At 58.2% G+C, this 14122-nt stretch overlaps 1 protein-coding gene across 1 annotated transcript in view; it reads left to right on the forward strand.

The window, feature by feature from the left end:
* PDE4A (phosphodiesterase 4A) overlaps nucleotides 1–14122 on the forward strand; it is a 42940-nt gene that overhangs the window by 12528 nt on the left and 16290 nt on the right. The window contains 7 exon segments of the mRNA XM_058290517.2: nucleotides 4830–5021; nucleotides 5300–5336; nucleotides 5439–5509; nucleotides 6048–6097; nucleotides 6236–6348; nucleotides 11025–11118; nucleotides 13642–13865. Coding sequence (XP_058146500.1) covers nucleotides 4830–5021; nucleotides 5300–5336; nucleotides 5439–5509; nucleotides 6048–6097; nucleotides 6236–6348; nucleotides 11025–11118; nucleotides 13642–13865 — 781 coding nt within the window.

Consider the following 14122-nt stretch of genomic DNA (forward strand, 5'->3'; position numbering starts at 1 on the left):
CGGTTGCTCCACGTCAGCATTTGACGTTGTCAGTTTTTTGTTAGTTTCAGCCGTCCTAGGAAGTCTGAAGGAATGTTTCATGGTTCTCGTTTGCACTTCCCAAAGGATGAATATTTCCTGCACTTGTTTGCCATGTGGGTAGCTTCTTTGGCAAACTGTTCAAATCGCTTGCTCATTTCTTTCTTTGGGCTGTCTTTTTCTTACTGGGTTTTGAGAGTACTTAATGTATTTTGGACGCAAGTCCTTTGCACATATTTTGTCCCAGGCCTCTTGTCCTCTTGACAGTGTCTTTTGCAGAGCAGAAGTTTCACAGATTTCTGAAGTTTGTTTTTAAAAGAAGTTTTTGTGGTTTTGTTTTTGATCTTTAAAATAGGGATTTCTGGTTTCTCTTGGAAAACTGGACTCTCTGGCTACTTAGGGCCCCCAGTCCTGCTTTGCTTTTCCTGTCAGCTGCCTGGCCCCTGGGAACATTTGCATTTGCTCCCTCCCACCCCGCCCCGGGGCCTCTGAGGGTTGAGGAAGCAGAAGGTAATAGCTAATATTTTGGTCTGTGGAGTCAGCAGACCTGGGTTTGAACTCTGATTGCCACAGTCTTGCTGTGTGACCCAGAGCCAGTCCTTCTCCTCTCTGAGCCTCAGTTTCTTCACCTGTAAAATGAGCTCCATGAGCTCTGCCCTCCCTCCTTCCCGCCCCAGATTGACCCAGAAAAAAAAAAAAAAGCTCCATATATGAGGCTGGTATTGCTCTCTTGAGCTGGGTGAGTTCACACGTTTCATTCTTAGCCAAGGGACCATTCGAATAAAATCTCATGTGAAGGAGAGGATGTGAGGGAAAGCGGTTGAGCACCTGCTTCCCACACGGGAGGTCCCGGGTTCGGTTCCCTGTGCTTCCTAAAAAACAAACAAACAACAAGCAAGACAAGCGGAAAAACAAACTCAGGGAGCCGATGTGGTTCAGTGGTTGAGCTCCAGCTTCCCACACCCATGGTCCTGGGTTCAATCCCTGACCCCTTAGTACCTAAAAAAAACAACAGGAACTCACACGAGAGTTCCTGTTGTCTCTGCTCCCCTTCCTCCCCCTAGAGCAGAGCCTGAACTCCACTGCCCTGTGTAATCCGCTCACCTTAACCATGGAATAACAGCGGCCAGAGAGGGCAGCGGCCTTTCTGAGGCCACACAGCACGTTGCAGGTGCACAGCTCCTCACCTCCTCTGTCTGGACTGGCTTCCCAAGTGGAAAAAAATCGGGGCCGAAAGACTTAAAAGTGCTAATGTTGGAAGCGGCTGTGGCTCCATCAGTTGGGCTCCCGCCTACCATACGGGAGGCCCTGGGTTCGCGTCCCGGGGCCTCCCTGTGAAGGCGGGCTCGCCCGCAGGCACCGTGGAGAGCCGACTCAACGAGGTGACGCAACAATAAGGGAGACAAGTAAAAACCACAGAAGAGCGCGCGGCGAACGGACACAGAGAGCAGACAGCAAGCAAGCTGCAAGGGGGGAGGGGGTTAAAAAAAAAAGTGCCAGTGTTTTTTGAACCCGGCGCCTGGCCCCACTGAGGGCATCGTATCTGTGTTCACACCAGCCACGTGGGTGGTGTGACAAGGAAGGCGGTAGTTGTCCCCGTTTCGCGGACGAGGGACGTGAAATTCAGCCGCTTCTTCCGAGTCCCACAGCTGGGAAGTAGCACAGCCAGGCTCCTGGGGTCCGCTCTCTCTCTGCCCTCTGGAGCTGTGTTTCTGTCTCGATCTGTTTGTCTCTCCGCTCCAGCCACATCAGCGGCCTTGGCCCGTCCCCAAATAAAAAAACCAGCTCCTGCCCCAGGGCCTTTGCACTTGCTGTTTGCACGGCCAAGTGGGCTCTCTTTCACCTCCTGGCTCGAGGCGGTGCTCCTTCTCATCCCGGCGGCCCTGCGGAGATGCCACCTCCTCCGAGAGGCCCGCCCTGATCCCCGCGGCCGAAATCACACCTGGTGCTGAGCACAAGCCAGTTCACGTAGTTATTCATGCATTCCCGTGGTCAGTGATTCATTCAACAAACACGTATCGGGTCCATACTGCGGGACGGCCCCAGGGACAAAGCAGTGCACCAAGTGGGCAAAGACCCCGCTCTGGGATGCTTCGTTCTAGAAGGGAAGGCAAACAGTATGGAAGATAAGGAAAACAGAGAGGAGCTCAGGAGGTGATGAGTAATCATTTTTAAAAAATGTTTTGAGAAAGGAAAGCCAATAGGAAAAATCAGGACGGGGTTGAGATATTAAATGGGCTGATCAGGGAAGGCCTCTCGGAGGAGGCGGCGTTTTAATTGAGACCTGGGGGAAGGGAATTGTAGGCACAGGGAACAGTCTGTACAAAGGCCCTGAGGCTGGAGTGTTTAAGAAACAGGAATGGAATAGAGCAAGCAAGAGGGAGGGGGAGTGGAAAAGATGAGAGCAGAAAGGTGACAGGGCCTTGTTAGACTTAGGGAGGGCTTTGGGAGGCACATGGGAGCTATAGAAGGTTCTGGGCAGAGGAGGCACATGCCCTGACCCAGGTGTTCCCAAAGAGCCACTGTGGATAACGACGGGGATAAGGACAGGAGCCGGGGCGGCAGAGCGGAGGTGACATCCAGGCGGGAGGTGACGGGGGCTGGCTCAGCGTGGGGGTCGAGGAACACGTGAAAAGTGGGTGGACTCTGGTGGAGCTGGCGGCGGTGGGCCCGATTTGGGATGCAGTGAATGAATGAGGGGAGCCAAGGGGGCCCGCACAGCTTTCGGCCTCGGGCTGTGTGTGTGCGCGGCTGCTCTGTTCACTGGTTGCGGGGTTGCCCGTGAAACCTCCCCAAGGGCTGGGCCGTGATCTGTTGTGGCCCCCGCTGTGTCCCCAGCGCCTGGAACAGGGCCTGGCCCACCGAGGCACCTGATAACTGTTGTGTGTGTGTGTTTAAACTTTTTTTTAACAAATCAATTTTATCGATCCATATTAATAAAGCACACAATTCACCCAAAGTGTACGATCCGTGGAATTTGGTATAGTCACATAGTTGTACGTTCATCACTTCAATCATTATTAGAGCATTTTCATTACTTCAATGATAATAAGAAACGAAAAAGCGACTAACAAGGAAATTCCTCACCTCTCAGTCTCTCGCTGCGTTCCCTGCTGTACACAGCTGCAGGGAACAAAGCAGATAAAGACCCTGCCCTGTGAAGCTGACTTCTAGAAGGGAAGGCAAACAGTAAGGAAGATAAGGAAAACATAGAGTGTATTTTGAGATAATTTTAAACTTATAGGGACAGTTGCGAAAATAATGCAAAGGCCCTGCAGAGAACTCCAACATACCCCCACCTAGATCCACCAACTTTTAACATTTTGCTGCATTCACTACATCATTCTCTCTCCGTCCATCCACCCATCCACCCATCCACCCACCATCCACCCACCCATCCATCTGTCTACCCATCCACCCATCTGTCTACCCATCCATCCATCCATCCGTCTACGCATCCACCCACCCATCTGTCTACCCATCCATCCATCCATCCGTCTACGCATCCACCCACCATCCACCCACCCACCCACCCACCCATCCATCCGTCTACCCATCCACCCATCCACCCACCCATCCACCCATCTATCTATCCATCCATCCACCCATCCATACGCATCCACCCACCCATCCATCCATCCGTCTACCAATCCACCCACCCACCCACCCATCCACCCATCCACCCATCTGTGTACCTATCCATCCATCCACCCGTCAACCCATCCATCCACCTATCCATCCACCCAACCATCCATCCACTCATCTACCCATCCATCGCCCACCCATCCACCCATCCATCACCTATCTACATCTATCCATCTATTTTTTTTAAGATTTATTTATTTTATTTCTCTCCCCTCCCCCCGTTGTCTGGTTTCTGTGTCTGTTTGCTGTGTGTTCTTTGTCTGCTTTTGTTGTCGTCAGCGGCATGGGAATCTGTGTTTCTTTTTGTTGCGTCATCTCGTGTCAGCTCTCCGTGTGTGCGGCGCCATTCCTGGGCAGGCTGCACTTTCTTTCACGCTGGGCAGCTCTCCTTAAGGGGCGCACTCCTCGCGCGTGGGGCTCCCCTACGCGGGGGACACCCCTGCGTGGCAGGGCACTCCTTGCGCGCATCAGCACTGCGCATGGGCCAGCTCCACACGGGTCAAGGAGGCCCGGGGTTTGAACCGCGGACCTCCCATGTGGTAGACGGACGCCCTAACCACTAAGCCAAGTCCTCTTCCCTATCCATTTATCTTTATCATCTAGCCATGTATCTAATGTATCCATCTGTCTCTCTAATCTACCATCTCTGTAAATATCTATCCATCCAGCTATCCCGTCACTAAATGTCTATTTTCTAAACATTCCAGAGTAGGGTGTATATATCTTGCTCTTTTAGCATTTAATACTTCCACATACATTTCTTAAGAACAAGGAGATTCATTTACAGTAACCACTTAAGTACACTTACCAAGTTCAAGAACTTTCACACTGATACAAAGCTTACGCCCTACATTCCAGTTTACTCCCGAGTCCCAATCATTTCGGGCCTTTTCCTCCTCCGTCGTTAGATCCAGCCCAGACTCGTGCATTCCCTGTTAACTGTTATTGCCTCTTTAACCCCTCTCGTTTCTGATGAATTGTGGAAACGTCTACCTACAGCCTGACCTCTCCCACCTTGACCGCTCCGGAGCCTATCAGCAGCTGCCCAGACTCTGCGATTCCGTTTCTCCTCTGCCGTTACCGGTGACCCCCGTGCTTGCCTCCCCCCTCTGACCTCCCTAAGGCCAGCCCCCCCCTGAGACCTCTGCCCGTCCCCCCCCCTGCAGCCTTGAGGCGGAGAATGGCCCGACCCCATCGCCCGGCCGCAGCCCCCTGGACGCGCAGGCGAGCCCGGGCCTCGTGCTGCACGCCGGGGCGGTCGCCAGCCAGCGCCGCGAGTCCTTCCTCTACCGCTCGGACAGCGACTACGACATGTCGCCCAAGACCATGTCGCGGAACTCCTCGGTCACCAGCGAGGCGTGAGCGCCCCCTCCGCACCCGCCGCCCCCGGGCGCCCCGTCTGCGCCCCCCCCTGTGAAGGGGAGGCAGCCCCCATCCAGCTGCATGCACCCCTGATTCTCGCCCGCCCCATCGTTACCCCCACCCCGAGGCACACCAAGCCCCCTCCTCACGCCCTCTCGACCGCCCTCCCCCAGCTTCCCCAGCCCCCCCCCCAGAGAGTTGCTTCTTTGGCACTCAGGCCCTTGGGGGGTCCCTGGTGTGGGGACCCCTGACCTGTCCCCGCCTGTGATTGCAGGCACGCCGAGGACCTCATCGTCACGCCGTTTGCCCAGGTGAGACCCCTGCCCACCGGGTAGGAGGCCTCTCCCCTCGGGGACCGGGGCTGCCACCCCCCCCCCGTGGACACATCTCCTCACGGCCCCTCCCCGTGCCAGGTGCTGGCCAGCCTGCGAAGCGTCCGCAGCAACTTCTCCCTCCTGACCAACGTACCCATTCCCAGCAACAGGTAAGTCGAGGCAGGGACCCCGATACCTGACTTCAACTCTCAGTCACCCCCTCCCTTATAAATAAAGGGTGGGGGACATTTGCAGGCGAATGTTCCCCCTTGTGAAATGAGCCATTATGACAGTCCCTCCGTCAGCGAGCTCCTGGGAGGCGTCGCTTTCTACAGAAAGTGCCAGAACACAGCCTGGCCCCTAAATAGAAGTGGTTATCATTTGGAGGCCACGGGTGTAGCTGAGGAGAGCCGCAAGTGGGTGGGGGAGGCAGGGCTCACCTCGGAGGACTCTGAGCAGAAACTTTGGGGGGTGCTGGGCCAGATGTGACCCGACTGGCCACCGCTGAGCCTCAGTTTCCTCATCCGTGAGGCGGATTCTTGGGCTAGGCTGCGGGCAGAGCGCATTACCTGGTGGCCTGCCCGGGAGACGGGGACGCCCGGAAGGAGGACGATTGGCCCTTTTCACAAGTTTCTCAGGGGGCCCGTGGTGTGGGGGGCGGAAGGTGGGGGTCCACCAGGCTGACGCTGGAGCCCCGCTTCCCCGCAGGCGTTCCCCGCTGAGCGGCCCAGCCCCGGTCTGCAAGGCCACGCTGTCAGGTAGGTAAGGTAAAGGGAGCCCAGGGGGCTGGCACGGGCCCTCCTGCTGCCCCCGGCAGCCCCACTCCCCTGGGGACCCCCTGTCACTTGGGTGCCTGGGGAGCCTGGCGGTCACCGGCCTGGCGGCGCCTCTCCCAGAGGAGACGTGCCAGCAGCTGGCCCGGGAGACCTTGGAGGAACTGGACTGGTGCCTGGAGCAGCTGGAGACGATGCAGACCTACCGCTCCGTCAGCGAGATGGCCTCCCACAAGGTGTGTGGGCGGGGGCGGGGCCGGCCTGGGGGCGGGGCCTGCTGCAGGGCGGACCTCGGGGCGTGGCCTGCACTGAGGCGCCAATCGGGGGGCGTGGCCTGCTCTGAGGCGGAGCTCAGGGGTGTGGGCTGCTCAGGGGTGGAGCTCGGGGGCGTGGTGTGCTCCGGGATGGGGTTTTGGGGCGTGGCTACTCAGGGGCGTGGTCTGGCCGAGGGTGGGGCTTTGGGGGCATGGCCTACTCTGGGGCGGAGCTCAGGGGCGTGGTCTGTTCACAGATGGAGCTTGGGGGCGTGGTCTGTTCCTGGGCGGAGCTCGGGCAGTGGTCTGCTCTGGGGCAGAGCTTGGGGGTGTGGTCTGCTCCAGGATGGGGTTTTTGGGCGTGGCTACTCAGGGGCGGAGTTTAGGGGCATGGTCTGGTCCAGGGTGGGGCTTTGGGGGCGTGGCCCATTCTGGGGCAGAGCTCAGGGGCGTGGTCTGCTCCAGGGTGGGGCTTTTGGGGCGTGGCCCGATCCAGGGTGGAGCTCAGGGGCGTGGTCTGTTCCTGGGCGGAGCTCGGGCAGTGGTCTGCTCTGGGGCAGAGCTTGGGGGCGTGGTCTGCTCCGGGATGGGGCTTTGGGGCATGGTGTGCTCCAGGATGGGGCTTTGGGGCGTGGCCTGCTCCAGGGTGGGGCTTTTGGGGCGTGGCCTGCTCCAGGGTGGAGCTCAGGGGCGTGGTCTGTTCCTGGGCGGAGCTCGGGCAGTGGTCTGCTCTGGGGCAGAGCTTGGGGGCGTGGTCTGCTCCGGGAGGGGGCTTTGGGGCGTGGTCTGCTCAGGGGCGGAGCTCAGGGCGTGGTCTGCTCCCGGGCGGGGCCGGTTCCCGGGTGGGGGCGCAACTCCAGACTTGACAGCTCCCGGGTGTGCGTGTGTGTGGCATCCGGCCATCTGGATGTCCGTTCGTCCGTCCGTCTTTCCCAGGGGGTTCCTATTCTTGTGGAGATGCTTTGCGGGAGCGGCTGTGGATTGGTTTGGGCGCACAATGGCAGGGCTGGGGGGTGGGCTCAGAGGGGACCCCGAAGGGGTGACGTGCACAGTGTACTGACTGGGGGGGTGTCTGGGTGTGCCCTGGCGGTGGTGCGGGGCTGGTGGGAAGTGTGCGGAGCTCTCTTGGAAGGGTGCGTGCAATTCTGAGTGTGCATCCACCCATGTCTGCCCCTGATGATGTGTGTGTTTGGCAGGGAAGCATGCAAGGATGCCATGGACAGCTGGCGGGCTGTGCACTGCACAATTCCACGGGCATCCTTGAGAGAGCAGGCAGTGTGACTGGTGCCTCCCAGAGCTGTGCGTCGTGGGGGCAGCGCCTGTGGGTGGATGCCCATCAGGAAATGAGCGTGGGCCGGGGGGGGGGAGCGTCCGTCTGCAAGTGGGGGCCAGTCCTTGGGCGATTGTGTGCCCAAAGGTTGGGTCAAGCATCTGGGTGTGCGGCCATGTCTCGGGGTGGCAGTCTGCCGATGAGTTTCCGCATTGGCGTGCGTGTGTGTACACCTGTGTATCTGTGGGATGCGAGCGTTAGCACCGACTTATAAAATTGTCAAGGCGTGTTTGTGGCCAAGCCAATGTGGGGATCTATTTTTCGAGAGGATGTGTGTGGGTGTGTTGATTGTGTGCCTGGCAGTGTGTCCAGCATCTGGGTGTTTGTCCTAGGTGTGAGTCTCTGTGTGGGTCTGTATTCTTGGAAGGGATGAGTCAAGGCATTTGTGTGTTTTCTTTTTTTAAAAATTTTTATCGTGGTGACATGAAGACAAACCTAACAGTTTCCGTTCTAACCACTTTCAAGTACACAGTTCAGTGAATTACATTCGCAGGGCTGGGTGACTGTCATCGCCATCCATGACCAAAACTTTTCCGTCACCCCAAATGGAAATCTACCCATTAAGCTTTAATTCCATCTGTTGTTTTTTTTATTTGAAAAGAATGTTTTATTTAATTAGAGAAGCAGTATAAAATACAGGGTTCCCGTATCCCACCCTATTATCAATACCTGTCATTGCTATGGGACATTTGTTACAATGGATGAAAGCACATTTCTTTTTTTTTTTAAGATTTGTTTTTTATTTTTTTATTTCTCTCTCCTTCCCTCCCCCGCCATTGTCTGCTCTCTGTGTCCATTCGCTGTGTGTTCTTCTGTGTCTGCTTGTATTCTTGTCAGCGGCACCAGGAATCTGTGTTTCTTTTTGTTGTGTCATCTTGTGTCAGCTCTCCGTGTGTGTAGTGTGACTCCTGGGCAGGCTGCACTTTTTTCACGTGGGGCGGCTCTCCTTATGGGGTGCACTCCTTGTGTGTGGGGCTCCCCTACGTGGGGGACACCCCTGCATGGCAGGGCACTCCTTGTGCGCATCAGCACTGCGCGTGGGCCAGCTCCACACGGGTCAAGGAGGCCTGGGGTTTGAACTGTGGACCTCCCATGTGGTAGGCGGATGCTCTATCCGTTGAGCCAAATACGCTTCCCAGCACAATTTTTGCATTGGGCTATTAACTGCAGTCCATGGTTTAATTTAGGGTTCACTGTGTTGGGTAGTTCCATGGAGGTTTTTTTTAAATTGTTTATTCTAGAACCAGATACGCAACCTAAAAGTTCCCCTTTGGACCACACCCGAATCATTAATTCAGCGGGGTTTGTGGCACTCTCCATCTCGTGCCACCATTGCCACCATCCAGTGCCCAAACTTCCCCGTCCCCGCAAACAGAAATTCTGTGCCCGTTCCGCCTTAACTCCCTGTCTCTGTATCCTCCAGTGTGTGCCAGGCGTGCTGGCCTTTGGGCTTTGCGGCCGTGCAGCGTGCACGTGTGTGTGTGTAGAAAGGGTGATCCTGGGCACGTTAGGGTCCCCAGGTGTGTTCAAACGTGTGACGGCCCGTCGAGCGTCCGGGCGTGTGTCTGTGTGCCGGGCATCTGTCTCGTCTCCGGGTGTGCCCGTGCAGGGCGCATGGCTCCCCTGGGCTGGGGCCCGGGCTTCCCTGCCCGTCCCCTCGCAGCCCCCACCCACGTGCCCGCCGCGGCCCCGGGGCTCTGATGCCCCTTTAACGCCCCCCCCACCTGCCGGCACCACCTGACATCGCACGCAGCCTGCCAGTGCTGCAGTGAGCGCCACACACACACACACACACACACACACACGGAGCCGTGCGCCTTGGCGGGCAGCCTCGTCCGGGGACCCCTGCCCCTCCGTGGAAGGCGGGAGGGGGGGTCCTTCTGGGGGCTGGCAGACCATGTGACCGTGACCGGGAGCGCGGAGGGGAGCCCCCAGCCCTGCTGGGCCGGCCCGGGCCCCTCCGCGGCTCCCCCTTCCACGGCCCACCCGCCCAGCGCCCCCCCAACCCCGGGGTGGCAGTTAACCCCCCGGGCCTCCCCCGGGGCTCAGCCTCTGTGTGCGGCGGCCCGAGCGGGGCTAAGGCTCCAAAATGCCCTTGGTGGATTTCTTCTGTGAGACCTGCTCCAAGCCGTGGCTGGTGGGCTGGTGGGACCAGGTAGGGGCCCGCAGGGTGGGGTGGGGGGCAGGGGACCGTCTGGACCACCCCCCCGGGCCGGGCTGGTGTGTGCAGCTGTGCACGTGCGTGTGCTGTATGTGGCCCGGCGCTGATGGCTGTGGCAGCCGTGTGTGTGTGTGTGTGTGTGTGTGTGTGTGTCCACCTGCCCCCATGTCACTTGGCCCAGGTCACAGTGTGGCCCTGGGGGGGGGCCCGCGATTGGGTTGCGGTGTTGGGCCGAGATCTGGGAGCCCGGCTGCTGCGTGATTTTTCCCGGGGCGTGTGTGACCCCGAGCGATCGTGTGGGCGCCCGGCTCGGCCGGGCTGGGTGACGCCGTGTAGGACAGGGCGGCACGGGAGCCTTTGGGTGCCCATCTTGCGTGTGCCTTCGCGGGCGGCGCGGCTTCCCTTCCCGCTGCTCTCTGGCCGGCGTCTGCGCCCGCTTTGGGGGTGCTCTGGCCGGGCTTGGGGGGCGGGGAGCTGATGTCCTTTCTCTCCCCTGCACAATGTCACAGCAGAGGCTTGTGTGAAGTGGCACGGGGGGACCAGGAGGGGTCCCCGGGCCCAGTTTGGGGTCTGCTCCGCTTGTCTGTGTGTCCGTCCGCCTCCCTGAGGTGGGGGAGAGGGGGCTGTGATGGGGACCCCCCATGCCCTGGGTGATTGGACTGGGGTTTCCTCCACTCACTATGTGCCCCCTGCTGCTCCTATCCCAGCAAACCTTTTCCTCCCCCTGAGTTTGGATATTGCATCCCCCCACCCGCTTCCAAACGAGGCTGTGGCCGGGACCCCCCGGAGGCTGGGGTCCGTGCCTGGGAAGACGTAGGCTAGGGGTAGCTCTGAGCAGGGAAGGGTTAAGGGGCCTGCCGGCCGGCCCCCTTTCCCCCAGCTCAGCAGCTGATTGGAGGGGGAGTTGCTAAGGAGACTCCCATCGCCATGGCGACGGGCTTCTCCTGCTCTCCCATTGGCTACCCGAGAGGCAGAAGCCCCTCCCTTCCACAGGTGCTCCTCTGGCCCCTCCCGGGGAGGGAGGGAGCTTCCAGCCGGGAGGGGGAGGCCAGAGGCCTGACTCCCCAAGCCTGGGGACCCCCCCCCCATCTGGGGGGGGAGGGGTCGATCCCACCTCTGACTGCAACACCCCCCATCATCCTTTCCTTCTCACCTCCTCCCCCTTAGTTCAAAAGGATGCTCAACCGTGAGCTCACACACCTGTCGGAGATGAGCAGGTCAGGAAACCAGGTGTCTGAGTACATCTCCACGACGTTCCTGGGTGAGTGAAGGTCAGCCCCGGGCAGGTGTGGGGGGCACTCCTGGATCGGAGGGAGCTGCCCCAGGCCCCGGGACCCGGTGGCCCCGATTTCCCCAGCCACCCTTTCTCCTAATGAGCGCCAGAGGTCAAAGTCACCAAGCGCCAGCTCAGTGGCACCCAACTTCTCTGGAACCCCCACCTTAAATAAATCTCTCCCAGCTGAAAAGTCTCTCCAAATTCCCTGGATCCCCAAGCTCAGCGGAACTCTTTAAGAACCCCCCAAAATTCTCCGAACTCCCATAGAGTCCCTTAGAGAAAAAACCTCCAAGCTAGAATAAAAATTAAAATAAAAAACACAGAAACAAAAACATGGTACAACACAGCCCTCATGGAAATGATGAACTGTATAGTTAATAGTGCAATTATAAAAATGGTCTTTCAGGAGTTGTGACAAATGTACCGCACTACTGCTAGGTGTTAATGATAGGTGGTTTATGGGAACTCTGTATTTTATGCGTGGCTTTTCTGTAAAGCTACAATTCCGTGATTTAAAAAAGCTTCTAGCAGCCATAGGACTGAACACCAACAGTGAGTGCTAATGGGAACTATGGACTGTAGTTAATAGCACACCTATATTATTATTTCACCATTCGTGACAAAGGCAGCACACGTGGTGTGTATTAATAAATAGTATTAATAATAAAATAAATAAAATAATATACTACTACTAATAATAAAATAGTGAAAATTAAAGTATAAGCTATGAGGAGGGTTATATGGGAACTAAACCTATAACTTCTCTAACTTAAAAAAAATTGTTTCATATAAAAAAATACATGGGGGTGTCTATTTAAAAAAAACCTCCAAGCTGAAAAGCCCCCCAAAATCAAGGGCACCCAGAATTTCAGTTGATTTTCCAAACTCGGGTTGGTCCCCCAAATTCAGAAGATCCTTAAACTCGATACGCCCTAAAGCTCGGTAGGGTTCTCAAACTTAAGAGGATCTGGGCTGAAGAGCTTGCAAAAGGGAACAGATATAACTCAGTGGTTGAGCGCCTTCCTTCCATGTACCGGGTTCAATCCCAGTACCTCCTGAAAAAAAAAAGGAAAAAGAAAAAAAGCCTGCAAAAGACCCCCAAAGTTAAAAACAAACAAACTAAAAAGCCCCCCAAATTCAACTGAACCCCCAAACTCGATATGACCCCTCAAATTCAGAAGACCCCCAAATTTTAGAGGTACCCAAACTCAATAGGCTTCCCAAGCTTAAGGGACCTGTAAGAGATTCCCCATACGGAGCCGAATTTCCCAACTCAACGGAATCCCAGATCTAGTAGAACACCCCAAGTTCATGGGAAACCCCCAAGCTCAGGGGGCCTTAAACTCATCCTATCTTCTGAACCCAGGAATCCCAAAAACTCAGGGTAATCTCACTTTCACAACTTAATTTATCACCAACCCCCAAAGGTCCCCAAATTCAGACCTCCCCACCCCAAGGTGAAGGAAGGGTTCTGCCAAAATGGGGAGCATTGAGGGTCTGGCCAATGGGAGCAGGGCATGCAAATGACCTGGTGGGCCCCCCAGAGTTCTGAGGGTCCAGCCAATGGGAGTAGGGCATGCAAATGACCTGGTGGGCCCCTCAGAGTTCTGGGGGTCTGGCCAGTGGGAGCAGGGCATGCAAATGACCTGGTAGGCCCCCCAGAGTTCAGAGGGTCTGGCCAATGGAAGCAGGGCATGCAAATGACCTGGTGGGCCCCCAGAGTTCTGAGGGTCCGGCCAATGGGAGCAGGGCGTGCAAATGACCTGGTGGGTCCCCAGAGTTCTGAGGGTCCGGCCAATGGGAGCAGGGCATGCAAATGACCTGGTGGGTCCCCAGAGTTCTGAGGGTCCGTCCAATGGGAGCAGGGCATGCAAATGACCTGGTGGCCCCCAGAGTTCTGAGGGTCTGGCCAATGGGAGCAGGGCGTGCAAGTGACCCCAGTAGGCCCTGCCACTGAGTGGGTCACAATGGGTGGCCCTGGCTGGGCTGTGGAAGCCCTGGAAAGTTCAGGAAAGGGGCTCCTGGGGCTGGCCCCCCAGGCAGGCTGCACCGCGGTGCCAAGGGGAGGGGGGCATGGAGCCTGAGACCACCCCTCCCCTTTCCCTCCTGCCAGTGCTGCCCCCGTCCCCCAGCACCCTCAGGCACCGTGGGGGCGTGTTCCCCGCCCGAGAGGGTCCCCTGGCCATCCGGGGCAGACAGCGGCCCGCCCTGGCCCCCCCACCCCACTATCTGACATCCCACGGGCCCCCGCTCCCCACCCGAACCCTGGAGCTGGGGCCTTCCCACATCCCCGAGCTGGCCCCGGGGCCCCCGCTCCAGCCCACCACATCCCCAAAGAACTGCTCCCCGCCCTGGGCTTGCCAGCCCCTGGAGAGCCACGCTCAGAAGCGGTCTGCCCCCATGGGTGAGGCTTCCCAGGGCCCCGTCGGCGGGTGGGGGGGGGCCTCCCGGGGCCGGGGCCCCCCCTTGCCTCCCCGCCCGTCACCACCCACCCGCCGTCTCTTGCAGACAAGCAGAATGAGGTGGACATCTCGTCCCCCACGACGAAGGAGCGCGAGAAGCCGGCGGCGCCGCGACCGAGGCCCCCCCAGCAGCCCCCGCCCCCGGGACCCCTGTCGCAGCCCATGTGCCAGATCAGCGGGGTCAAGAAGCTGGCGCACGGGGCCAGCCTCAACAACTCCGCCATCCCCCGCTTCGGGGTGAAGACGGACCAAGAGGAGCTCCTGGCCCAAGTGGGTGGGGGGCCTGGCGGGGGGCCGGGGGGCTCCCTGGGCTCCGGGGTGCGTCTCCGTTCAGGCTCCCCGCGGAAGAGGACGATTCGGGTTTATTAGGAAGGGGCCCCCCAAGGAGAGAGGGATGGAGGCGATGGGGCGGGCGGGCTCGGCTGGCCCGGGTCCGATGCCATGGGGAGCACTGGAACGTGAGCACCACTTGGGAGCTGAGGCCCCTGGAGGCCAGAGAAGGCTGGCTTCTAGCGCCCCAGTGTCCA

Source organism: Dasypus novemcinctus, chromosome 30 (assembly GCF_030445035.2).
Source record: "Dasypus novemcinctus isolate mDasNov1 chromosome 30, mDasNov1.1.hap2, whole genome shotgun sequence".
Lineage (NCBI taxonomy): Eukaryota > Metazoa > Chordata > Mammalia > Cingulata > Dasypodidae > Dasypus > Dasypus novemcinctus.